The sequence below is a fragment of the Aythya ferina genome, assembly GCF_964211825.1.
Source record: "Aythya ferina genome assembly, chromosome: W".
Lineage (NCBI taxonomy): Eukaryota > Metazoa > Chordata > Aves > Anseriformes > Anatidae > Aythya > Aythya ferina.
Genome location: NC_140313.1, coordinates 3,906,288 through 3,932,152, shown reverse-complemented (window position 1 = coordinate 3,932,152; position 25,865 = coordinate 3,906,288). Strand labels below are relative to the sequence as shown.

At 44.2% G+C, this 25,865-nt stretch overlaps 1 protein-coding gene and 1 long non-coding RNA gene across 5 annotated transcripts in view; both read right to left on the bottom strand.

Moving 5' to 3' along the window:
- Positions 1 to 25,865, bottom strand: part of LOC311426438 — a 403,748-nt gene that overhangs the window by 24,727 nt on the left and 353,156 nt on the right. The gene's annotated exons all lie outside the window — the stretch shown is intronic.
- LOC311426302 (ubiquitin-associated protein 1-like) overlaps positions 1 to 25,865 on the bottom strand; it is a 135,185-nt gene that overhangs the window by 17,862 nt on the left and 91,458 nt on the right. For 3 of the 4 annotated variants that reach the window (XM_084502653.1, XM_084502655.1, XM_084502654.1), the window contains 2 exons: positions 15,052 to 15,176; positions 2,846 to 3,775 (listed from right to left, as the gene is read on the bottom strand). In XM_084502653.1, the coding sequence (XP_084358779.1) occupies positions 2,846 to 3,775; positions 15,052 to 15,176 (1,055 nt within the window). The remainder of the gene's footprint in view (positions 1 to 2,845; positions 3,776 to 15,051; positions 15,177 to 25,865) is intronic. The other variant, XM_084502657.1, reaches the window with a different exon arrangement.

The following is a 25,865-nucleotide window of genomic DNA, read 5'->3' as shown; positions in this document are numbered from 1 at the left end:
TTATCCTTTATCTCTTTTGTAAGCCTCATCTCTAGGTGGGCTTTAGCCTTCCTCGTTGCGTCCCTGCAGGCCCTGACAACACTTCTGTACTCCTCCCAAGAGGACAGGTGCTTTTTCCACATTTCATAGACCTTCCTCTTCCTTTTGATCCTGATTCCTTTGGATCCTTTTGAGCTCCTTGCTCATCCATGCAGTTTTCCTGCCCTCCTTCCCCGATTTCCTACTCTTAGGGATGCACTGATCCTGAGCTTGGAAGAAGTGCTGTTTAAATGTTGCCCAGCTCTCACATGCACCCTTGCCTTCTAGCAACCTAGCCCATGAGATACTCCCAAGCAGGTCCCAGAAGAGGTCGAAGTTGGCTCTCCGAAGCTCCAGGGTAGCAAACCTGCTTTTAGCCTTCTTCCACCAAGTTCCATCTTGAACTCCACCATCTCATGGTCGCTGCATCCCAAGCTTCCCCCAACCTTCACATCCCTAACAAGCCCATCCCTGTTGGTAAGGACAAGGTCCAGAAGCACCCCCCTCCTCATCGGCTCCTCCACCACCTGTGTCAGAAAATTGTCTTCAACGCATTGTAGGAACCGTTTGGACTGCGCGTGCCTGGCCAAGTTGCTTACCCAACAGATGTCTGGATAATTGAAGTCCCCCATGAGAACCAGTGCCCAGGATCGTGAGGCTACTACCAGCTGCTTGTAGAAGGCCTCGTCGACATCCTCCTCCTGATCTGGTGACCTGTAGTATACCCCCACAACAGTGTCCCCCATACCATCCCACCCCTTAATTCTCACCCACAAGCTCTCCACTTGTTCTTCACCCTCCCCCAGGTGGAGCTGGGTACTCTCTAATCCTGAGCTTGGAAGAAGTGCTGTTTAAATGTAGCCCAGCTCTCACATGCACCCTTGCCTTCTAGCAACCTAGCCCATGAAATTCCTTTTTTAGTTTTTAAAACCTTTTGTACCTTCCCTTACAGCATTGTCGAGAACACACCTCCTCTATCAGTCTTCACTAGGATTTAATCTAGCACAGAGATTTAAGTACTTGCAGTGAGAATTTGGTTATCTTAAGGCCTATCTACCTAGTGGTAAGTGATCTTTCACGTTAATCCCTAGAGACATCATGCTTCAAGGCTTCACCTCTGAGCCTCATACAATGAGGCAATCTCCCCTCAAACCTGTGATTTGTAGCAGCAAGCACTTGCTCAGCACACCGCTGCTCCTGACAAAGCTTACAGCATTGAATTTGCTCTAGTGATCCATAAGCACCTATTCTGAGGGATACACTAGTTGCCAGAATACTGCATTTCTCAAATAATACTGCATTTACTTAAGCCTTAAGAGAGATGAAAGAACAGTGGGAAGAGAAGGACTGTCACCAGTTTTAGAGCACATGGTGTCACAAAAACCTACAGTACACCAGCAAGAACGCAGAACCACCGTGCACAGGACAGAAGCCGCCTTCCAAATCTCACATTTTAGAGCTAATTAGAAGATTTGGCTATACAGTTTCCATTAGAATTCATAAGTATTGGTGTCCAGATCTTAGGTTCTTTGGAAAAAAGTGCCCAAGTTCACTCAAATCTGAACTCCCACTCACAAAGCCACAACAGATGGCATCAAGTTAGGTGTCCCTTGTACTGGGTCTGGCTGGAATGTTAACTTTCCCTGCAGCAGCCCATACAGTGCCGTACTCTGTACTTGTAGCTAGAACAGCAGTGGTATCACACCAGTGTTGTGTCTACTGCTGAGCAGCAGTGGCACAGCATTGGGCCTTTCTCTAACCCTCCTAGGGGGTGGGCAAAAAGTGAGGAGAGAAACATCACTAGGGCAGCTGACCTAAACCAATCAAAGGGATATTCCATACCATGTGATGTCACACTCAGCAATAAAAGGTGGAAACAGGAAGAAGAGGGGAGGGGTGGGCTCTCGTTGGGAAAACATCAGTCCTCCTCTCGAACACCGGCTGTGTGCGTTGAGGCCTTGCTTCAAGGACGTGGTCAATCATCGCTCATTTGTGGGAAGTAGAGAGTAATTTCTTTCCTCTGCACTTCCACATAGCCTTCATTTATTTTGTTTGTTTGTTTTCCTCCCTTCTTTTTATTTTTTTCCTTTTCCCCTCCCTTTTCCCCTTTCCCTTTTTATTTCCCCTTAGTTAAATTGTTTAGTTCATGGTAGTCTTTATTTAATTATTATAATTATTTCCCTTTAATTAAATTATCCTTATCTCAACCCGTGAGTTGTTCTTTGCTTTACTTCTCCCCCTCCTCATCTAAGGAGGGGGGAATGAGAGAGTGGTTGTGGTGTTTAGCTGCCCAGCACGGTAAAACCACCACACCCTGAAGTACTCTCAGAACTTGCTATAAGTTAGAAGCAACAAAGCTTCAAACTCCTGTCTCAGAGCTGTACAGCAACCAAAATCTGCAAATCTGAGATGGTCTTCAAAACTGCTTTTGGTATCCAAAAAGCAATCCTCCCACCCTCACAGGTAAGAAACCACGGAAGAAATCTTACAGTTACCTCAAAAGGCATGCAGCTATGTATAACTATGAACAACAAGAGCTGAGAAGCTGAAAAAAGTCACCAGAATTGGTTTCAAATTCAGAGATGGGAGGGGAGCAGGGAGAAGAAGCCTGTGAGCAGTAGTCTGAGGTTCACAACTGTCAGCATGAAGACCTGTTGAGCTGATGATTTTGCCACATAAAAGAATTACTGTACATGATCTGTCCTATCTACACACCACACATTAAATGAAACTAAATACAAAGCCACGGGACATTTTAGAATCAACATTTGCCTCCACACCTCCACATCTCCCCCACGAACTCAATTTTAATCCACCGTGTGTTTACCGTGGTCACTGTGCTTTGAGACAATTCTTCTTCCGTACAAACTGTTGACACAGCCAGGGAAGGCAGCCTGGTTGGAGAGGATAATGTTGATGTCTCCATGCCACTGTCCTCATTTAAAGCAGACAGACCAACCACATGGTGTCCGTTCAGTTCGCTAGCTTTAGCCTGAGCACAGGCCTGCAAAGAGCTGAGAAAAGTGCTGTTGTGGAGACAGGTAGTGCTGTGAAAAGTGCTCATGAGCTTTGGTGATTTTTGATCACTCTCATCGGAGTCAAGTTTAGGAAAGGATAGGGATTTGATATTGCTCACTGAAGTGATAGGGGACAGGGACACTTTGGAAGACAAGGACATCTTTTCACAGTTTCCCAACTGCGGTAAAGTGATAAAGCCATTGGGTTTGTGAAGGGGCTTGAAGTCCAACGTGGCCCTTTCTATGGATGCCAGAACCTCCTGATCTTGCAACACAGACTCAGACCCTCCTTTGGGCAAACTGCTATCTAACAGCTGGGCAACAATCGGCCCAGTAGTACCGACATGGATTTCCAGAATGTTTTTTAACTCCTCCTTATCATCGATAGTTTTTAATTCCAGTTTGTCAAATGGGTCTTCTTCACTTTCAAAATCAGCTGGGTTGAAGTCTGCTTTGGGGCGAGGTGGACTAAGAACTTTTTGCTTCACAGCACTGCTGTCGGCTGGCATGGGAGTAAGAATGTTATTGTGCTGCAGACCAGCGAGGATGGGGTTAATAGGAGGAGGCATGGCCTCAGGGCAAGGTCCCTCTGAGAACCCCAGTCTGTTGCTGTCCTCTGGGGCTGCTTTTGAGTTTCCTATTGCTTCTTCTGCCTTTCGTTCAGCTCCTTTCTGGGCAGCTTGAATTTTTTTGATATCTTCAGCCCACTCGATTGTTTTCTTTTCCAGGGAGAAGTCATACTGACCGGTGGTAGAGAGGGAAAGAGGGAAAAAATAAAGACAAGTTATAAGAATCACAGCTACTACTTTACAGCAGAAGTAACACAAGTAACACAGAGCAAGAACTACATGAATCATCACAGACAGACAATTTTTCCCCAGCATCTCTTACAACCTATAGAATGGCAAAACCAGGAGACACCAGCAGTAGTTCATTTTACCTCTTGCAGCAAAACCTGGCTATAGTCTGGATCAGAATCTCATATTTTGTGTCCATCCTACACTTAGTTTTGTTTAGAGCTACTGATGATCACAAGATCAGTTTCACAACTCTCTCCCCCTCTTCCAACAAGAAAATAGATGCAGTCAGAGTGTGAGAAACAAAGTTGTGTTTTTGCAGTAGAAAACTAATTTTCTGTATTCCAAGGTAGTTGTGTAGTCATAATAAGGAGAAATGCTAAGTAGATAAGTGGACAGTAGGAGGCCTCACTGTTCCAAAATAAGACAGAAGCTTGAGAAAAACAGGATGAGCAGTGTGAGAACAGTAAAAAAAAAAAAAAAAAAAAAAAAAAAAAAAAAAAAAAAGATCACAAGTTCTCAAAGCATAAGAAAGGAGAAATTAAAGGGTTGAAAAACAGAAAAAATGTACATATATGGTATAGAGGAGCATCGAGTAGGTTTTCAACCTGTAGTACTCAGCCAATGAGGAAACAGGGGACGTGATCAGGTGTCGGGTAGTATGGAATAAAAGGTTATGATTTGTTTACTAAAATGCACTCCTAATTGGCAGGACGCCCGCCATTGCAATCGCGAATAAAATAGCTTCACAGAAGATCCTGTCTGAAGAAAATTATTGAGATTTTTCTCACAATTAGGGGGCTCGTCCGGGATCTTGTCGCCTACCGAAGAGTTCTTGCCACCACAGACAGGAAGGTGCACCCCGCTGATTTCAGCGGTCCCGTTGGGGGTGGTGGGTTGTCTCGGTATGGCCAGCAAAGGACCGAGACTGTTAGTCTGAAGACAGGCTCTGCGAAGCTCTGGGGAGAAGGGAGGCCAGCACAAACATACACAGACACAGCCCAGAGATAGTCCAGCCCAGATCGGGAACAGGCACAGGGATTACTACTGCTGATAACCTGGACCAGGAAGCCGTGCATGGACCGAGATAAGGGAAACTTTACCGTATCTTGCCTCGAGTTGGGTTTGGAGAGACTCTGGTATGAATGAGTGTGAGTGTGAATGAGACATACTTTTAGTGTGGAGCGAACGTGAAGTCCCGATCCGTGAGGCTCGGTGGTCCTGCAAGGGGACGAACGAAGTCCCCTCGGCTGGAGAGGGACAAAGCGAAAGAGAGAGGAGAGGAGTGAAAGAGAGTCTCGGGGGTTTGGGCCCTTAGGTGTACGGTACCTCGAGCACGGTGAAGTGAGGTGCTTGGTAGTACACCCCACCTCTGTCCTAATCCTAGGTGAAGGCGTGTGGTACCCTGTGGGTGGTAAAGTCCACAGCAGCACGTCAGGAAGAGCTGGGGATTAAGGGTTCCAAGAGTCAGCAGGGTGGGGTTGGAGACCCTGGGATTGTGCCTAAAGACAGTCCTTTGGAGAGAATGATAAAGATTTGGAAAAACAACCCAAAAACTAAGGAAAAAGATTTAAAAATATATATATAATTTAAAAATGGTTTGATATTGCGTAATTGTCTGGCCTAAAAAGCCAATAAAAGGAACTTCAGTATTTTGGCCAAAATACAGGTCTGATGAAAATTCAGGCTTGAAAATTATATATAAACAATAAGGTTCTGTTTTCAGAGGAGGAATCAAGTTATGCTCTCTATAATCCTAATATTGCACCAGAGGCAGTGGCAGCTGCTCCAGGAGGGGACACAAGGACTGCAATTGACGCTGTCCCTGGAAAAGGAGCGCACTCTAGTCTCTGGCAAGAATTAGAACAAGGTAGAAGATATACTGAGAGTTTTGCCTTCCCTGATACTAACAGTACTAACACTAACTGTGTATCCTCTTAGGGAGGTTCCAGTGGGACAAGGACAAATACATTATGTGAACTCCCCCTGCTGTGGTTTAACCCAGTCTGCAGCTAAGCAGCAGGGACTGCAATTGATGCTGTGCCTGGAGAAGTCGCACCAGGGAGTGCCGATGCGGGGCCAGTGCCACTCCTCCCTTACCAGGAGAGAGGTTAGGAGTTTTAAGAAGGAAATGAAGTCTTTAACTGAGGGCCTAGCAGAACAGTCAAATCCGTTTATAAGGCCTAGGCTTACACCAAGCCAAGGACGTCTCAGCTTCTTGCTCTGTCCTGCCAGCAGGCAGGCTATGGGTGCAGCAGGAGCTGGGAGGGGACAGACCTAGGACAGATGACCCAAACTGGCCAAAGGGATATTCCATACCATCTGACGTCATGCTGAACAATATATAGGGGTAGCTGGCCAGGGCTGGGGGGGCCGGGCTGCTCGGGGATAGGCTGGGCATCGGTCAGCGGGTGGTGAGCAACTGCACTGTGCATCACTTGTTTCGTACACATTATTAGTAGTAGTACTATTATTATTATTGTTGTTATTATTATTTTTTCTATCTTAATAAACTGTCTTTATCTCAACTCACAGACTTCACTTTCCTGTTTCTCTCCCCCATCCCAGAGAGGGAGGGGGGAGGGTGAGCGAACAGCTGTGTGGTGTTTAGCTGCCGGCCAGGTTAAACCACAACAGATAATAACAACCCACAACACAGAAATCATATGAGAGACTCGGGGTCAGAATGAGAAAGTACTTGGAGATGAATCTTGAGGACCCAGTAGCCCAAAGGCTCTTGAAAGTTTGTTTTGTGATTAAAGCCTGGCCAGATATACAGAAAAAGCTCTAGAAGATGGGAGGATGGAGTAAACAGCGTAGGTAGTATGAAGGTGTATGCCAGGAGGGGAGATGAGAAGGAAAAGCAGAGAGCGAACACAGCATACTGGGTAGTGAGGCAGAGTTGGAGATAGAGGGACTTTTGGGAGAAATCAGGCTCAGGATGGAAAGGAGAGGAAGAGAGAAGAAGGAATGGCAGATGAGGAAAGCTACCTGTGTTGCAGCCTTAATCCTAGCAAGGACAGGCTTTTTGAGAAGATGTTTTAAGTGTGGCCAGGCCGGTGTGGTGGTTTTACCATGCTAGGCAGCTAAACACCACAACCACTCTCTCATTCCCCCCTCCTTAGATGAGGAGGGGAAGAAGTAAATTAAAGAACAACTCACGGGTTGAGATAAGGATAATTTAATTAAAGGGAAAAAATTATTAAGGAAATATTATTATTAACTAAACAATTTAACTAAAGGGGAAAAAAAAGGAAAAGTGGAAAATGGAGGGCAAAAGGGAAAAAAAAATAAAGGCTATATGGAAGAGCAGAGGAAAGAAATTACTCTCTACTTCCCACAAATGAGCGATGCTTGACCACGTCCTTGAATCAGGGCCTCAACGCACGTAGCTGGTGTTCAGGAGGAGGACCGACGATTTCACAACGAGAGCCCACCCCTCCCCTCTTCTTCCTGTTTCCACCTTTTATTGCTGAGTGTGACATCACATGGTATGGAATATCCCTTTGGTTGGTTTAGGTCAGCTGCCCTGGAGATGTTTCTCTTCTCACTTTTTTGTCCACCCCCTAGAAGGGTTAGAGAGAGTCCTGATGTGCCAGCACTGCTCAGCAGCAGACACAACCCTGGTGTGATACCACTGCTGTTCTAGCTACAAGTGCAGAGCACAGCACTGTATGGGCTGCTGCAGGGAAAGTTAACATCCCAGCCAGACCCAGTACAGCCGGCAACTTCAAGTAGGAGTATCTGGAGTGGAAGAAGGAGGAAAGACTGCTGTTCTAAATTCAGAATAGGGGAGTCGGGGCTTCTCGGAAAGCTAGTTCCCTGATAAAGGAAAAAGTATACCTCAAGGGTTCCTCAAAGTGTACCTCAATGGGGATTACTCTACAATTATCATTGTGGGCAAAACAGACTTAGCATAGGAAGATAAATAAAATTTATTACCTATTGCTGATGGGCTGGAGCGGTAAGAAACAGAAACAAGCTGGGGGCACCTTCCCCCCATCCACTCTCTTCCACCTCTTCCTTGCCCTGAGTGGCACAGGGGGCCAGGAGTGGGGGCTGCAGTCGGCCCATGGTGCTTCGTTTCCACCACTCCGTCCCCCTTGCTCTGGTGTGGGGTTCCTCTCGTGGTGTGCTGACCTTCCTGGGCTGGTCCTGCGTGAGTTTCTCCATGGGCAGCGAGAAATGGGCTCTTTGGGAGCTGCTCCAGGTGTGGGTCTGTGCCGTGGGGTCTATTTGTCAGGAGTGAGTAGGTCCACCTTGGGACCCCCTGGGGTCCACCCCCCCACCCCACCCCCATCACCTGCTCCTGGATGGGCTCCTTTCCACAGGCTGCTGCATGGACATCTGCTCTGCCGTGGTACACCATGGGCTGTGGGAGGGGGTCATCCTTCCCCACTAGGGGCCTCTCTGTGGGCCGCGGTGGGGGCTTCGGCTCTGGCACCTGGAGCACCTTTGCACTGCACTCCCCCCTCCTCTGCACTGACCTTGGTGTCTGCTGGGAGGTTCCTCACTCTCCCAGCTGCTGTTGTGCAGCAGTTTTCTTTTCCTTTACTTTGATGTGCTCTCATAGAGATTTAAACTGCATTGCTCATGGCTTGGCTCTGGGCAGCGGTGGGCCTCTTTGGAGCCAGCTGAAACTGGCCCTTATCTAACCTGGGGCAGCTGCTGGATTCTTCTCACAGGGGCTACCACTGCAGCCCCCCCAGTACCAGAACCTTGTCATGCAAACCCAATACACTGGGGCAGCTAGGTCATTATTGGCCTGTAAAGTATCAAGGGTTAAATTAACTAATGAAACCCTAAATGTGATAGGGGTAGACGGGACTGGGATAACAGTGCCACTTTTTGGGGACACCAAGCTGGAGAAGTCGTGCCAGGGAGTGCGGAGCAGCGGGAGCAGAGGGGGGGGGGGTGTCCCGGTGGGGCCTCTGGCCATGCAGGGCCAGTGCCACTCCTCCCTTACCAGCAGAGAGGTTAGGAGTTTTATGAAGGAAATTAAGTCTTTAATTGAGGGCCTAGCAGAACAGTCAAATGCGTCTATAAGGCCTAGTTTGTATTCCTGGGGGGAAAAATGTCAATCTTGAGTATGTTATTCACTGGAGAAGAATGTTTAGGAGGGGAATGATTTGCCAGGCAGCTATGGAAGAATGGGAAAGAACTAACACCACCCCCACTCCCCCACCCCCTCTGACCAAGAGTAATTCCAATAGAGCAGAAATATCCGCTTACCCATCTGAAATAATAACAATGCATGACATAGAAATCATATGAGAGACTCTGGGACAGAATTAGAAAGTACTCGGGGATGAAACCTGAGGACCCAGTAGCCTAAGGACTCTTGAAAGTTCATTTTGTCATTAAAGCCTGGCCAGATACACAGAAAAAGCTCCAGAAGGTGGGAGGATGGAGTGAACAGTGCAGGTAGTATGAAGGTGTACACCAAGAGGGGAGAAGAGAAGGAAAAGCCGAGAGCGAAACTAATGGTATTCACAGCGTACTGGGTAGTGAGGCAGAGGGCTAGAGATAGAGGGCCAGGATGGAAAGGAGAGGAAGAGAGACGAAGGAATGGCAGACAAGGAAAGCTACCTGTGTTGCAGCCTGAATCCTAGCAAGGACAGGCTTTGAGAAGATGTTTTAACTGCGGCCAGGCTAGCCACTTCAAATAGGTGTATCTGGAGTGGAAGAAGGAGGCCGCGGTGGGGGCTTCGGCTCTGGCACCTGGAGCACCTCTGCACTGCACTCCCCCCTCCTCTGCACTGACCTTGGTGTCTGCTGGGAGGTTTCTCACTCCTCACTCTCCCAGCTGCTGTTGTGCAGCAGTTCTCCTTTTCTTGGATGCGCTCTCACAGAGGCACAAACTGCATTGCTCATGGCTTGGCTCTGGGCAGTGGTGGGCCCCTTTGGAGCCAGCTGAAACTGGCCCTTATCTAACCTAGGGCAGCTGCTGGATTCTTCCCACTGCAGCCCCCCCACTACCAGAACCTTGCCATGAAAACCCAATACACTGGGGCAGCTAGGTCATTACTGGCCTGTAAAGTATCAAGGGTTAAATTAACTAATGAAACCCTAAATGTGATAGGGGTAGAAGGGGCTGGAATAACAGTGCCACTTTTTGGGGACACCAAGCTGAGACTAGGGGATAAAAAGATCATTGGGCAATTATTGTATGCACCCGAGGCAGGGACTAACTTGTTGGGAAAGGATTTAATAATGAAAATGGGCATTCAAATAGCAAATTGTCAGGCTGGAATAACGGTGTTATTAATGGGGTGCTCTCAGACCCTGGGAGCAAAGATATATTTGCCTTTGAGTGGAAAGACCCTGAAATGGGGCGGAAGCAGCAATGCAGATGGACAATTTCACCTCAGGGCTTTACAGGGCCACCAATTTATTTGGGCACGTTCTAGAAGAAATTTTGGAGCAATTCCAACCTCCAAAGGAAGTGTTAATGTTACAATATGTGGATGATCTTTTATTGTCAGGACAAGAGAAAACAATCATGAAAGACGACACTAACAAACTATTCAACTTTCTGGGAAAACAAGGCTTGGGAGTATTGGAAAAAAAATTACAATATATAGAAGGAGAAGTCAAGTACTTAGGGCATCTACTGTCTGGGGGGGAATGAAGAGAAAATCCAGAGAAGATTGAGGGAATTGTTGAGCTACCCCTACCCAAAACTAAAAAGAAGTAAAAAGTTTTAAGAGAAAGAGGTTTTTAAGGAATTAGGAGTCACAAAATCTGAACTAAAATAGATACTCCCTGAGGGGAGAAAAATGATGAATAAAGTGCTAATGAGGCAAATATTAACAGTTTTACATCAAGAGGGTCATTGGGGAACTCAAGCAATATGTGACGCTGTGCTATGGAAATATGTATGCGTAGGAATATATATATACTGTGGCTGAACAAGTATGCAGCAGTTACATAATATGTCAAAAGGTAAATAGGAAAATTATCCACAGTCAGCCCAAGGGGGGGGGGGGGGGGGGGGGGGGCGAGAATCATGAATTCAATGCTTCCAAAATGTACAGGTAGATTTTACAGAGCTCCTTAGAGTAGGTAGATGTAAATACTTATTAGTCTTGGTCGATCATTTGTCAGGGTGAGTGGAAGCTTTCCCTTCAGTATCTGCTACTGTGAACATAGTAACTAAAGTAATTCTAAGAACTCCCAGGTATGGAATTGTTGAAAATATTGACTCTGATCAAGGAAATCACTTTATGTCAGAAATATTGCAAGGGCTCTAGGAATGAAGTGGAAATTTCATACTCCTTGGCATCCTTCCTCTTCTGGAAGGGTGGAACAGACAGAAAAGAAGCAATTGACTAAGTTCTGGAAACTCAGCTTCCCCAAACAAAGTGCTTACCTTTGCCACTTCTCCGAATTCAAACTGCACCAAGAAAAGATGTGGGAGTTTCACCATATGAAATACTATTTGGATTGCTGTACCTGGACAAAGGGAATGGATTACCTCAAATTGAGACAAAAGATGCTTTTCTTAAGAACTATATACTCGGGCTGTCATCCTTTTTGTCATCTCTCAGGACCCGTGGAGACTGGGATCTGATGCAAACTGCAGAATCGAAGCTGCAACCTGAGTGGAACGGACTGTTCCAAGTGCTCCTGACTACTGAGACAACAGTAAGAACAGCTGAGAAAGGGTGGACTCATTCCTAGATAAAAGCATCAGTTAACCCTGATACCTGAGAGACTGCATTAACAAAGACTTTTAAGGTTAAAACTGTTGAAAGTATCTATTGTAAACCTTTAACTTCTCCTTAGAAGAATTCTTAATGAATTATTGAGCAAAAGGGATTGAATTACACAGAATTGGAGTGTTTCCAGGGAACACTCCCTGGAAGTGGGAGAAAAAGAAAGGGGGATATTCGATCCCCACCAGAAGAATCCTTATCAGTTTGTGATTTTTATTGTTTCTTAATTATTATTTCTTAATTATTATAGGGGTGTATATATACATATAGAAATGATGTATTTTAAGTTCATCTTAGTAATACCTGTTCTCAGTGGATTAGTGATAGGATGGAAGGAAAAATCATCATTTCCAATTAATCCAGAACATCTCTCAAGTGAAATAATTGTTGGATTTGTACCCAGATGCCTAGAAAGACTGAAAACGCCTTGTCCCTGATTGCTATTTCCAGCAGCAACTCTGTCTGGATTCTCTAGATTTCTAAAAATGACAGATCTTACTCAGTCCCGGGAAGGAATAGATTTTGAAGTTGAGCTCCCTACGCATAGTCCTGGCTACAACATACTGTGTTATCAAAGGTGCCTTTTAAACAATGATAGAAAACTCAGGAGGCAATATTACTGACCCTGGGTGTGGAAATATCCATGAAGTAGGGAATAATCTATACTGTATACCGAATATGGCAGCTACGGGAACGCTAATATACATAGTGCACACCAGATACAACATGAGAATCCTGTAACCAGAAGGCCTGTTCCAAATATCAAGGGGTGGTACTGGCTATGTGGCAATAAATCCAGGAAGGTGTTGCCCCTAGGATGGAAGGGAGATTGCACCCTGGAGGCAATAATTCCAAATGTAACTATTATTGAACACCCACAAAGCCGAAGCCCCCTTGAGACCACACGTGGAATTAAGCGGATTCCAGATAATCCTTTAGTAAAATTCTCTAGCATTTCACAGTTTTGCAAAGTGTTTTTTATCTTGTTTAGGGGTGACTGAATTAGAAAAAAACATTGTAAATATCTCCAAATACAAAAATATTGTAAATATATTGAAGAACTAGAAAATAAGTTTGATAAGTTTGCAAAAATAGTACTCTAGAATCAAATAGCATTAGATTTATTAATAACCTCAAAAGGAGGAGTGTGCACTATAATTAATACTAGTTGCTGTATATATGTAGATCAAATGGGACGGATTTGACTGATCTCAAAAATATTCGGGGGGAAAAAAAGCACAAAATCCTACATCGAGTAGCTCAAGATGCCAATTCCTGGGGATTTAGAAACATTTGGGAGAAGCTAATTTCGCAGTTACCTGAATAGAATTGGATCAAACAACTGTTTGTTTGTATTGTAATAATAATGGCATTGTATATCTATCATCTCCCGTGACATCCGAAGAAGAATATTGCACCTCAATGTTGGAAAAACTCAAGAGTGCGGTATGTGAAGAGGTACAAAAACAACAAGAGGAGTAAGAAAAGAAGAGGGGGGAATTGTGAGGAACAAAGTTGTGTTTTTGCAGTAGAAAACTAACCTTCTGTATTCAAAGGTAGTTGTGTAGTCATAATAAGGAGAAATGTAGAAAAGTAGATAAGTGGACAGCAGGAGGCCTCACTGTTCCAAAATAAGGCAGAAGCTTGAGAAAAACAGGATGAGCAGTTTGAGAACAGTAAAACAAAGATCACAAGTTCTCAAAGCATAAGAAAGGAGAAATTAAAGGGTTGAAAAAAAGAAAAATTGTACATATATGGTATAGAGGAGCGTCGAGTAGCTTGTGAACCTGTAGTACTCAGCCAATGAGGAAACATCGGAGGTGATCAGGTGTTGGATAATGGGGAATAAAAGGTTATGATTTGTTTACTAAAATGCACTCCTGATTGACAGGACGCCAACCATTGCAATCACAAATGAAATAGCTTCACAGAAGATCCTGTCTGAAGAAAATTATTTGAGATGTTTCTCATAAGTGGAAGCCTGAAGTGTTAGTGACAGCGATGTCATGCGTGATAGACAGTCACACCCAGATCTGGCGCCACTGAACAAGGCATTCAATACTACAGCAGAGTAACTTTTGCCTCCAAAGAGCATTAATGTATTTATCAGTTCCCCCTAAAAGATTCCTACGGGACCTGACACTAACTTTAGACCCACTGGTTGGAGAGGTATCAGCATTCTCATACCTGTGCTAAGGACTCACCAGCCAAAGGGGATGTGCTGGCTACTCTGAGAACAACTTTCAATAGTAGCAGATTTTGCCACTGTTCTTGGCATGACTGGATCCCACAAGCTTTTCTCATTTGACATCAGCTCCTTCAGAGTTGGGTTAGCACATAAGACATTTAGATAAGCTACTCACTACCAGCGCACAGGCCATTCTGGTAGCCTGACTGAGAGGACAAAATTCTGAACACACTAAATATATGTGAAGCTTTAATATCTTACAGAGACCAAACACCCTTAGTGCCCTCCATATCATGACAAAACATTCAGAGAACACAGCCTACAAAGCTAAGTCCAGGGTGTAACCTACCTGTGACTCACAAGAATTACAGCCTGCTTGCCAGGATGATGTCACATAACCGAAGGGGTAATAAGACATCCTATCCTAGCTCTGAAGAGCAACAAGTCGGAAGGTTTGCTACGCCTCTGCTGGGCTTTTCTGGGACTCACACTGTGCTATCCATCCCATAGCAGGCTCCAGAGAGAACCTGGAGACCTATCTCAACTCTATACTAAGTAGTTTTCCCTTCCCTTAGCTCTAAGAGATGGGACATGCAATTTATCAACAAGGTGATTTTGAAACACAACTCACTGGCAGAAGTGCTGGGCACTATTCATTCCACACTTTGCCATCTGAGCAGAGCTATCATAGCTGTATACTTACAAACACACATGTTTAGACGCATGAAATACTAGGTACATGGCTTTGGTCAATTTAGCCTCCATGCACTTTTACTATTTTGAATAGCTCCCACCAGAACTGTAAAAAAAGCCAAGTAGTTCTGTGCAAGGCATAGCCTACATGATCACATCATTTTATTTGAGGCATTGCAATCCAACCAGGCGTACTGTATTTGAACCCCAGCTTGGCTGGAAAACAGAGATAGCACAGAATATGTTCATACTTGTAGAACCCTGTTTGAGGGTATGCCATAGCATTGGTGTTTCAATTCTTACCATCTTTCCTCTTAAAAATACAACTTAGTTTAGCAATGTCAGGGTAGCATTTAAACCTTTATCTGTTACACAAGAACACTGTGTTTTTTTTTGGAGTAGATACATTAAAATAAATGCCATCAGACTTTTTATAGTGATAAGTAGTACAAACTTTTTGCATGGCTTACAATATTATCTTCCTCTACATTCTAGCAGACTATGAAATAACAGTATAGCACGGTGAAGACTAACACCTGAACAAAATATAGTTCACAGCATCACATGTTGAAGACCTAGGGTCACAGAGGAAAGAGCAGAAGTGCACAAACCATCCTTACCTGGGCTTCTCTGACAAGCTGAGAAGAATCAGGCAGGCAGAAACCAATGGGTAATCCAACCTTCGAAGAGGTTTTAAATTTGTCTCCTATCTTAAATGGGACGTCGTCGAGATAACTGAAAGGCCCTAAGATCACAAGAAGAAATTGTATCAAGAACCTTACAAATTTGATGCATTCAGTTAAATCTCATGTTTCTGTATGTGGCAGCTACTCTTTCTCTGCTACCCCAACCACACAATTTGACTCAATACAAAGGAAGTTGTGTGATAAGAAACACACTGAATATGCCTAGACTTTATTGCTTCAGTTTTATTATTTTTAAAAGAATATTCTAGTCCATAACTATATTTTAAAACATTCCAATTGCTAAGCAGATCTTGAAGTTAATATTCCAGCATCTTAGCTTCCCTCATGACAACACTGCCTACACAACCAGAAATTGAAGCTCTCCTGAATGTTGCGTTCTGTTATGCCTCTATAGAAGGAGCCATCAGTTTTTGTTATATTCAAAGCAAGTTTTAAAATGACCCAGCTCTAGAGCAGCTAAGAAACAAAAAAAGTTTTGACATACAAGTGAAAAGTAACATTTGGACAGAAGTGGTCACAAGGACAAAGCGGTCCAGGTGATCCGCTTTAAACAAAACACAGTGAAATAGCTCAAGAATATTGAGTGTAGCAATTCTGACTTTTCAAACAAGGCAATCTAACTGGATCCAGTCTGATTTGTGATCACTCCAGTGAGGGGCCACAAACTTATTCCATGGTCCTCCATCTGTACTTTACATCTGTCACTTACGTGTAGCATTTATAGTGTTTTAGGACAAAAACTTTTCAAGCACCCTGCAAGCTCACTAGGCAGAATCACCAACAACTCAAGCTCCTCCAAGAAGCCAGACTAAAGTTGTTGTTTTTTCCATGAGCTGCTGTGAAGAAGTGTGAGAAAACCCATAACGTAAATTGTAGCCAGTTTCTAGATTAACTGGTCTAACCTTTTGGAATTATAGGCAAGGTTTTTGACTGTATATTACTAGACAAAAACTTCAAATTGTTGTTATCATTTGGAACTTCGCTCTGAATGCTACAGATCCGACAAGACATTAGTGACAACGTGAGATGTTTAGTGACTAACCTCTTGCTAAGTGAGCTGTGACTTGCCATTTTTATCTGACCCATTTTCATACTTGGATGACAGTTTAAGTACTATTTGTGCTCCTTCACTGTTGACTAATTTACAATAACACAGCCACAAGCTCCAAGAGGACAAGCAGCTTTTGAGAACAGGAATATCCTGTTAATTTGGAATCAAATGTTTATGTGCTGTCATCAGTTGACCTCTCATGCTATAAACTGCATTGGCTGGTCCCAGAGCCCTGTTGGGACACAGAGGGCATTTCCCCTAGCCCTGACACCCTCAGGCTGAACAACCTACATGGCACCCATACTACTGTGAGATATGTTCATCTGATTTGTGTCAGTATGGAACAGTGCTAGGGCAACATGGTATGATGAATGTGACCTTCTGTCTTACATACCCTTGTATAACCACAAGTCTAAGAAAAACAGAGTGGTTAATGTATATAGTTCTTGTATCTTGCAAAGGAATGTTTTAGCAATTCGTGTCAATAGAGAGCTTGAAGGGAAATGTATTTGTAGGTTTTTCCTTGAAGTCTCTGATATCTGGGGAGTCAGCACGAGAGACCCCCAGAGGGACCACCGGAGACTGATACGCATGCTCCAGTAGGAGGGTTTGGATTCCGGAAACTAATTATAATAACCCTGGGTTTTTTTTAGAAGTAGTAATGAATATGTATCAGCCTAGGAGCATAAAAAACAGCTGCTTGATATAACTGGTGTGCATCTTGGTGGAGCAGAGACTCCCGGCGCACCCAGCACTGTTTGCTTACCTCTATTCCTTTAATAAATTGTAAACTTTGATTATAGTCCTATTTTGAAGACTGAGCCATTTATTACAAATGGGGGATCGTCCGGGATGGCTTTGGTTCCTGTATTCTGATTTGATCTAGGAGAGGCACCCCACCATTTAGTGGCTCCTGTTTGAGTCAGGTCGGGACTAATGCCATCTTGAACCTGAATAAAGGTAAGCAAATAATTTGATTTTTTTATGAGCTCCCTTGCTGGCTGCAGCACTGTATTTTGCCCGTAATTCTGCGCGCAAAGATCCGAACGAAGACGACGGAGTCATAAGTGTTTAAGGAGTATACCGTTTGGTTGGGTGGGATTCGGTTGCCTGTGTGTAAGAGTGTAACTTAGACTTCCGAAGTCAGTGTGGAGGTCTTCTAACCGCGGTTCCAATCTCCCGTGAGGGACTTGGCCAGTGAAGGAAGTGATTCCTATAGGATTCGTGGATGGGTGATAGGTCCTAAACCCCCTGCAAGACACTCTTACTAAGGTAACCAAGGGCTGTGGGAATTGCCATAGTAAAATTCCTAGATGGGTCAGACAGAATTGAAGACCAAGGACCAGAGAAAGGGAGCAAATTACCAGAAAGTCCATTAGGAATAATGATTAGAAATTGGAACAATAGGGGCCCCAGAAAATGAAAGAGTAAATTAAAAATGGTCCAGTATTATATGATAGAAACACCAAAAGAACCTTTAAGACCCCATGTATTTTGGTTGATATTTGGGTCCATGGTGGACAGGGTCTGTCAGGCTTTGAACATTAATGTTAATAGTAGAATACCCGTGGATCCGGAAGAGAGCAAGTATGCTGCAGCTGAAACATTGGAATTAGAAATTAGAGAGCAATTGATTAAGAATGAGTATGTGCTACATTTGTGATGTACTGTGCCTGTGCTGCGCTTAGACCTCCAAATAACAGGAGCCTCTTGGACCCCGAGAACCAGATCAAAACAACCTCATGGTTTGGACTTTAACCAAGGGGTCTGAGATAAGGAGGACTGTTCACAAAGGGACAGGTTATGCATATGTATAGGAGTGTTGGGAAACTTCATGTATATGTAACTCTTTACTAGATATAACCAAAGCAAGTTGTCACATTAGGCGTGCACGACTTTGGCAGGACTACCCCCACGTGCCGCCCAGAACTGAGTAAACATACCTACTTTACAATCTTACTGATTGTGGAGTCAGCTTTCTGTGAGTCATTTTGGTGAGCCAGGCAGGAGACACTCTGCTCAGCTGCAGGATCGGCTGCAGAGCAGATGCCCCTAGGTGCACCCTGAGCGTTTTGCTTGGAGGGGACTCCACTCTCAGCCGCTCACTGCAGGAGCAGACAAAGATCTCCTGAGGCTGCGGACAAACGGTATGTTTTCAGCTGCTGGAGGGATACTAACTGGAGTGTTAATAATTGTATGTCTTATTCTTAAATGTCCAGGTATTTTGTGTTGAAAGTATTTGTGTAAGTGGAAGGGTTTGAAACAAAGTGGAATAAGTCACTCCATGAAGAACACAGTCAGAGACAATACTTGTTTGGTTGGTTATCATTCTAAATTATATTCTTGTGGTATGAATGAGATGTGCTAGAGGCCTCTCTGTGTGATTGTGTGATTGTGCTGTGTGAGTGAGACGCAGCGTCGCTGCAAAACGAGTGCGGAGTCCCGATCCACAGTTCCGTGTTCTCCGCGAGGGGAGTGGGCGGAGACGAACAAAGTACGTGACAGACTGAAAAGAAGTGCTGTTTTATTAAAGTTTTGAGTGGTGGTGCCTAATATATGGGCCTGGCGGTGTATCTTGTGATCCTATTTTTGCTCTTAAATGCTTTGAGTGTGACAAGAAAAAGGCGGGAGCATTATCTAAGTAACTAACAGTTGAGAAGTGTTGGTATATTTGCTGTGGTGTTTGGTCAGTTTCCCAAGTACTGGCGGGGGGGGGAAGGGGGTTGACTGATTATCAAAGCAGAACTGAGAGATTCATTTCTTTGGTGGTTCGGGCTTGAGCCCTGGGAATTTGGTAAGAAGGGGGGGGAGCGAATTTATTTAGGCCTCAATACCTTTTAAACCCCCATATTGACGGATACACAGGAGTGATTCCTTGTTTTGTATGGGCTTACTAAAAAAGTGCATGAGAAAAATTGGCATTTGGCTTGAAATTCGGTCCTGTTGAAATGTAAATTTTTGTGGAGAAGGTGGTAATGTTTGTCTAGAAGACTGAAGGCTGCGTGCTTCAGCTGTTTTCCTGAAGTTCCGTGGATTTATGATTGAAACGGGGCTCGTTAATAATTTGAAATAGTGAAGTTTGAATGTGGGAAAAAGAGTTTAATCCCAGAGAATTGGGACATTTGGGAAGGAGATTAGGAAAAGATAGTAAAAACCTGCAGTAAAAAGGATTGCGTGGAAATTGAAACAAAGTGTGGGAATAGAAATGTTGTTTTTGCAGAGTTACATTGTTTAGAAGGAGGGAATGTGGTACTGAGATATGCTTACAGTGATAAGAAAGTTTAGCAGGCGACCTTGTAAAATGCAGACAATCAGACTCCTTAGGACAATTAGGTGAAAATCACGGTGTCAAGTCAAGTCAGATAAGTGAAGAAACATTACCACTTCAAACAGTAAAAATGTCAAAAGAAATTTGAAATTTAACAGGCCGGCGACTGAAGGCCATGCATTGTTTGTGAAGCATCAGATAGATTGTGAATCTGGATTACCCACTCAGTGGGGAAACAGGGGAGGGTCCTGCCATCAAAAGGTATATAAACTGTGTTTTGGAACTAGTAGATGCGCTCTCTCCTGCTTGTGGGGCGCCCGCCATTGCAATCGCGAATAAATTACTACTTCACTGAGATCCTCGCCTGAGCCTAAGTTATTGGCTACGGAGTGTTTCTCACAATTTGGGGGCTCGTCCGGGATCCAGTCACCTACTGGGGAGCCCCACCGCCGCAGCAGCAGGAAGGCATGCCCCGCTGATTTCAGCGGTCCTGTGCATCGACGGTGGCGGTTCTGCGGAAAGCTGACAGAGGGCCCGAGACTGGTTAAAGAGGCAGGATCCGTGAAGTAGTGGGGAAAGGAAGAAGGTAGGCACTCCGGGTTTTTAAGAATCGATCCGGTAACTCTGTGCACAGACCAAGGTAAGAAATATTAAGTATTGCCTTGGGGGTCGGGTGATCTGGTGTATGGTAAGCCCTTGCACGGGGAAGTGCTGGCACTACACCAGGGGAATCTGGTGTACGGTAATCCTTGCACGGGGAAGTGCTTGGAAGTACACCAGGGAATCTGGTAAACTCAGGTGTGCGGTAACGCTGGCACGGGGAAGTGCTTGGCGGTACACCCCCATCTTTCAGTACATTGGTGTGTGGTACACTGCAGAAGGGAAAATTCTGTAGCACATACTGGCGAGGGTTAGGAAAAATGGGAAAATATGAGTTACAGGGGACAGGGAGATATCCCTGGGGGAGTGCCTACCAATAGTTCTTCCTGAAGAATGATAAGAAATTGGAAACATAATCCCAAAATTAGAGGGATTGTAAAAGAAAAATAATTAAAAAAAGGTTAAATATTGTGTATCAGTCTGGACAAAAGAATCAATTAAGGAAACAGCAGTATTTTGGCCAAAATACGGGTCTGATGAAAATTCAGGCTTTAAATTTATGTGTAAACAATAAGATTCCTTTTTCAGAGAAGGAGCCAAGTTATGCTCCCTATAATCTTAATATTGTACCCGTGGCAGCAGCAGTCACTCCAGGAAGGGAGACAGGGACTGTAATTAACACTGTCCCTAAAGAAGTATCATACTCTAGGCTCTGGCAAGAATTAGAACAAGGTAGAAGATATATTGAGAATTTTGCCTTCCCTGATACTAACAGTACTAACACTAACTGTGTATCCTCTTAGGTGAACTACCCCCTCCTCCTTACCAGCAGAGAGGTTAGGACTTTTAAGAAGGAGAGGAAGTCTTTATTCGAGGACCCCAACAGCCTAGTTGAACAATTAGACCAGTTCCTACGACCTGATTTATACTCTTGGGGGAGGGAATTATGTCTATAAGTATGTTGTTTACAGGGAAAGAAATGGGAATGATCAGGAGGAGAGCTGCTATACAAGAATGGGAAAGAGCTCATCCTCCAGGACCAGGGGTAATACCGGCAGGGCAGAAATACCCACTTGCCAATCCTGGCTGGAATAATAATAGTGTGCAACACAGAAATCATATGAGAGACTTGGGGTCAGAATGAGAAAGTACTTGGGGATGAGACCTGATGACCCAGTATCCCAAGGGCTCTTGAAAGTTCATTGTGTGATTAAAGCCTTGCAAAATATGCAGAAAATGCTTCAGAAGGTGGGGGAATGTAGTGAACAGTCACTGGGGGACCCTCCTGCGGGAGGCCCTGGAGGTGTGTGTCTGGAGGGGAGATAAGAAGGAAAAAAAAAAAAAAAAAAGAGATCGAAACTAATGGTATTGACAGTGCAGCGGGTAGTGAGGCAGAGGGTTGGAGAAAGAGGAAGAAAATCTTCAGGGGGAGTCAGGGCCAGGATGGAAAGGAGAGGAAGAGAGATGAAGGAATGGCAGGCAAAGAAGGCTGCCTGTGTTGTGGCCCGAGTCCTAGCAGAGACAGGCTTTGATAAGATGTTTTAAGTGTGGCCAGGCTGGCCACTTCGAATAGGAATATCTGGAGTGGAAGAAGGAGGAAAGAAGGAAAATGGGATGAAATATGCTATATTGATATGTTGTTTCAGTATCTTGGAGGGAAAAGGTATGGAATTAAGTTGGACCCTGACTGAGCCTTTGGTGCTGGTATTAGAAAAGTACAGTCTGGAGAAAGATGAAGGAAGTGTTAAAAGGGTTGCTGAAGGTGTTAAAGGTGTGGCATGTAATATTCAACAGAGCTGTTTGAAGTTGAATGAGCAGGGAAAGAGGATGTAGGCATTATCTAAGTAACAGTCTAGAAGTTTTGGTATATTTGCATATTTGCTGTGGTGTTTGGTCAGTTTCCCAAGCATCGGGGAGGGGAGAACAGCCTGCTCCACCAGGGGCCTCTCCAGCGGCCGCAGGGGGGCTTCGGCTCCAGCGCCTGGAGCGCCTCCTCCCCCTCCTTCTGCACTGACTTTGGTGTCTGCGGGGGGGTTTCTCGCTCTCCCAACTGCTGTTGAGCAGCAGGTTTTTGTTTGTTTCTTTGTTTATTTGTTTTCGTGGATGTGCTCTCACAGAGGCAGGGACTGTATTGCTCATGGCTTGGCTCTGGGCAGCAGTGGGCCCCTTTGGGGCCAGATGAAATTGTCCCTTATCTGCCACGGGGAGGCTTCTGGGTTTTTCTCACGAGGGCTGCCACTGCAGTTTCCCACCCCCCCACTCACAGCCCCCGAACCTTGCCATCAAACCCAATACACTGGGTAGCTAGGCCATTACTGACTTGTAAAGTATCAGGGATTAAATTAACTACTGAAACCCTAAAAAGTGATGGGGGTAGAAGGGGCTGGGATAACAGTGCCAGTTTTGGGGGATACCAAGCTGAGACTAGGGAATAAAATGGTCGCTGGGCAATTATTGTATGTATCCAAGACAGAGGCTAACTTGTTGGGAAGGGATTTGATGATTAAATTGGGCATTCAAATAGTAAATTGTTAGACTGGAATAACAGTGTTATTAATGGAGTGCTCTCAGGCCCTGAGAGCAAACGTATATTCACCTCTGACTGGAAAGACCCTGAAATGGGGGCGGAAGCAACAATATAGGTGGACAATTTTACCTCAGGGGTTTACAGGGCCACCTATCTATTTGGGTCAGTTTAAATAACAAAAGATTTTGGAGCAATTACAACCTCCCAAGGAGGTATTAATGTTAACAAATATGTGGATCGTTTTCTATTGTCAGGACAGGAGAAAAGAGTTGTGAAGAAAGCTACTAACAAGCTATTCAACTTTCTGGGAAAGCAGGGCTTGGGAGTATTAATAAATAAATAAATAAATAAATTATAATATGGAGAAAGAGAAGTCAGGTATTTAAGGCATCTAATGTCTGAAGGAAAACAGAATAAATGCAGAGAGGATTCAGGGAATTGTTGAAAATTAAGAAAGAACTAAAAAGTTTTAAAAGAAATATTTTTTTAAGGAATCAGGAGCCATGAAGTCTGAAGGAAAATCGATACTCCCTGATGGGAGAGAAATGCTGAATAAAGTGATAATGAGGCAAATATTAACTGTTTTACATCAGAAGAGTCATTAGGAGGTGCAAGCAATGTGTGATGTTGTGCTAAGAAAGTATGTCTGTGTAGGAATATACACTTTAGGGAAGCACATATGTAGAGGATGTACCATATGTCAAAAGGTAAATAAAAAGGTCTTCTGTAACCCATCTAGAGGGGGACGGGAGCCAGGGCGTTGACCTTTCCAAAGTATACAGGTAAACTTTACTGAGTTACTTGTTTGTCCTAATTGACCACGTGACTGGATGGGTGTAAGCTTTACTGCAAGGGTTAAAGCAGGCCTTAGAGATTGAGTGGGATTTTCACAGCCCCTGGCACCCCTCCTCTGCTGGGAAGGTGAAGCGAATGAATCAGACATTAAAGAAGCAATTAACTAAACTAGTGTTAGAAACCCAACTTCCTTTGGTAAAAGGCTTACTCCTACAGGTTTAAACAGCACCAAGAAAGGATATAGGAATTTCACCATATGAGACGCTGTTCAGATTGCCCTATCTGGGCAGAAGGGATGAGATACCACAATTCAAAATAAGAGAGTTTCCTTAAGAACTGTATTCTGGGGTTGTCTTCTTCTTTGTCATCTCTCAGGACCTGTGGGTTGTTGGCTCAAACCCCACCTTTGGAATTCCCCATTCACCACCATCATCCAGGAAACTGGGTCCTGATTCGGACCTGGAAAGAGTCAACTCCAGCCTGAATGGGAAGGACAATTACTGACCACTGAAACAGCTGTAAGAACTGCGGAAAAAGGTTGGACTCACTATACTCGAGTGAAGGGATCTGTTGACGCTAGTACCTGGGAAGCTGTTCCTACAAAAGACTTGTTGGAAGTTGAAATTGAAGAGAAAAATCTCGTAGTGGACTCTGAGCAGGATAAGAGCTTACAATTGTAAACTAACCTTTTATTTTCACAGGTAACTAACGAGTGTGACTTGTGATTGAGAGAAAGGACAGACCTATAGCGAATTGCAGTGCTCCCAAGGGGGGGGGTTGTTATAGTAGTAGTGTACATCTTATTTTTGTATCGATAATTATTTGGAAACCTAAGGTTTAAAAATAATGACAGGGAAAAATTGATTACTAATTTTGTTTTTAGTGATTCTAGGCCTCAGAGAAGGCCTTGGTCAATTGGTAACTTGGAAAAGGCATGACCAGATAATAGCAAAAACGGGATACCCCATCAAAATATGGGTGACTGTGACAGAGGGTTATGTACCACAATCCATCACGTTTGATGCTTGTGAGGTGTTAGCTTGTGGAGATTTAAATGCCCAATGACAATTGAGCAGAAAGAACAAATAACTGGCAGAGACACAACAGTCAGATTGAGAATAGCTGTATGGAAACAATCCTCTCTTGCCATCAGAGAAAGGGAGAAACTCAAGGAGAAAACAGGAGAGTAAACAGGAGGCCCTCTGAAATGTGGCAGTTCAAACATTTGAGATTCAAACAGGGTATGGGGACGTGAATGCCTGGATAGAATGGGTCAAATATACTGTCCAGAGTCTCAAGCGTAGCTACTGCTATGCTTGTGCCTCGGGATGACCGATTGCCCAGATAGTGCCCTTCCCATGGGGGTGGACCAAAGACTCCCAAGGGATGCGATGTATGATTGCATTGTACCAAGAGAAGACTGCCTGGGGAAATGAGGCCTGTAAGTCTCTCTTTGCTGTATCTTGCATGATAACAATATCACGGTTCCCCCTGCATTCTCTACAGCTATAGGTAACCATACAGCTTGCCTCTCACGGCAGGGTGTGAGTGCTACCTGGCATCTGGGAGAATTTGCCTTGTGCTACGAAGGACTTGATGGGAAACTGCTCAAGACTAGAGATCCCCAGGGCAGATCTCTGGTGGTACGGTGGAGGGAAGATCTTACGGTCCACCCTACCATCTAATTGGGAAGGCACTTGTGCACTTGTTCAATCAGCTATACCCTTCACCCTGGCATTTGAAAGAGAAACATCACAAATACCCAGAAGAAGTAAAGGAGGCTTAGGAATATCATTTGATGATAGAGTATACATAGATTCTGTTGGGGTACCTAGAGGAGTTCGGGATGAATATAAAGCCAGAAATTTAATTGCTGCAGGGTTTGAGTTACTGTTCTGGTGGGTAACAATCAATAAAAATGTGGATTGGATTAATTATTTCTATTATAATCAGCAGAGATTCATCAATTATACCAAGGATGCGATGAGAGGAATCGCTGAACAACTAGATGCCATCAGCAAAATGGCTTGGGAAAACAGGATAGCATTAGATATGATGCTTGTGGAGAAGGGTGGTGTATGCGTGATGCTGGGCAACCGTTGTACTTTTATCCGTAACAATACTGCCCCGGATGGCACAGTAACAAGAGCATTGCAAGGGCTTACCACCCTTGCTAATGAATTGGCAGAAAATTCGGAACAGACACTTCCATCACAGGATGGTTGAAATCTTGGTTTTGTAAATGGAAAGGGATTGTAATGTCCATATTTACATCCTTGATTATAGTAGCAGGAGTTTTGACAGCTATTGGCTGTTGCATTATCCCCTGGGTAAGGGGACTTGTCCAGCGGTTAATTGAAACCACATTATTGAAACAAATGACCATAGATCCACCACCCTACTCAGATAAAATGATATTAGAGGAAATGGAGAGCAAAGAAAGTGAAGAAGAGGAAGATATTTACCAAATTACACTTAAAATAAAT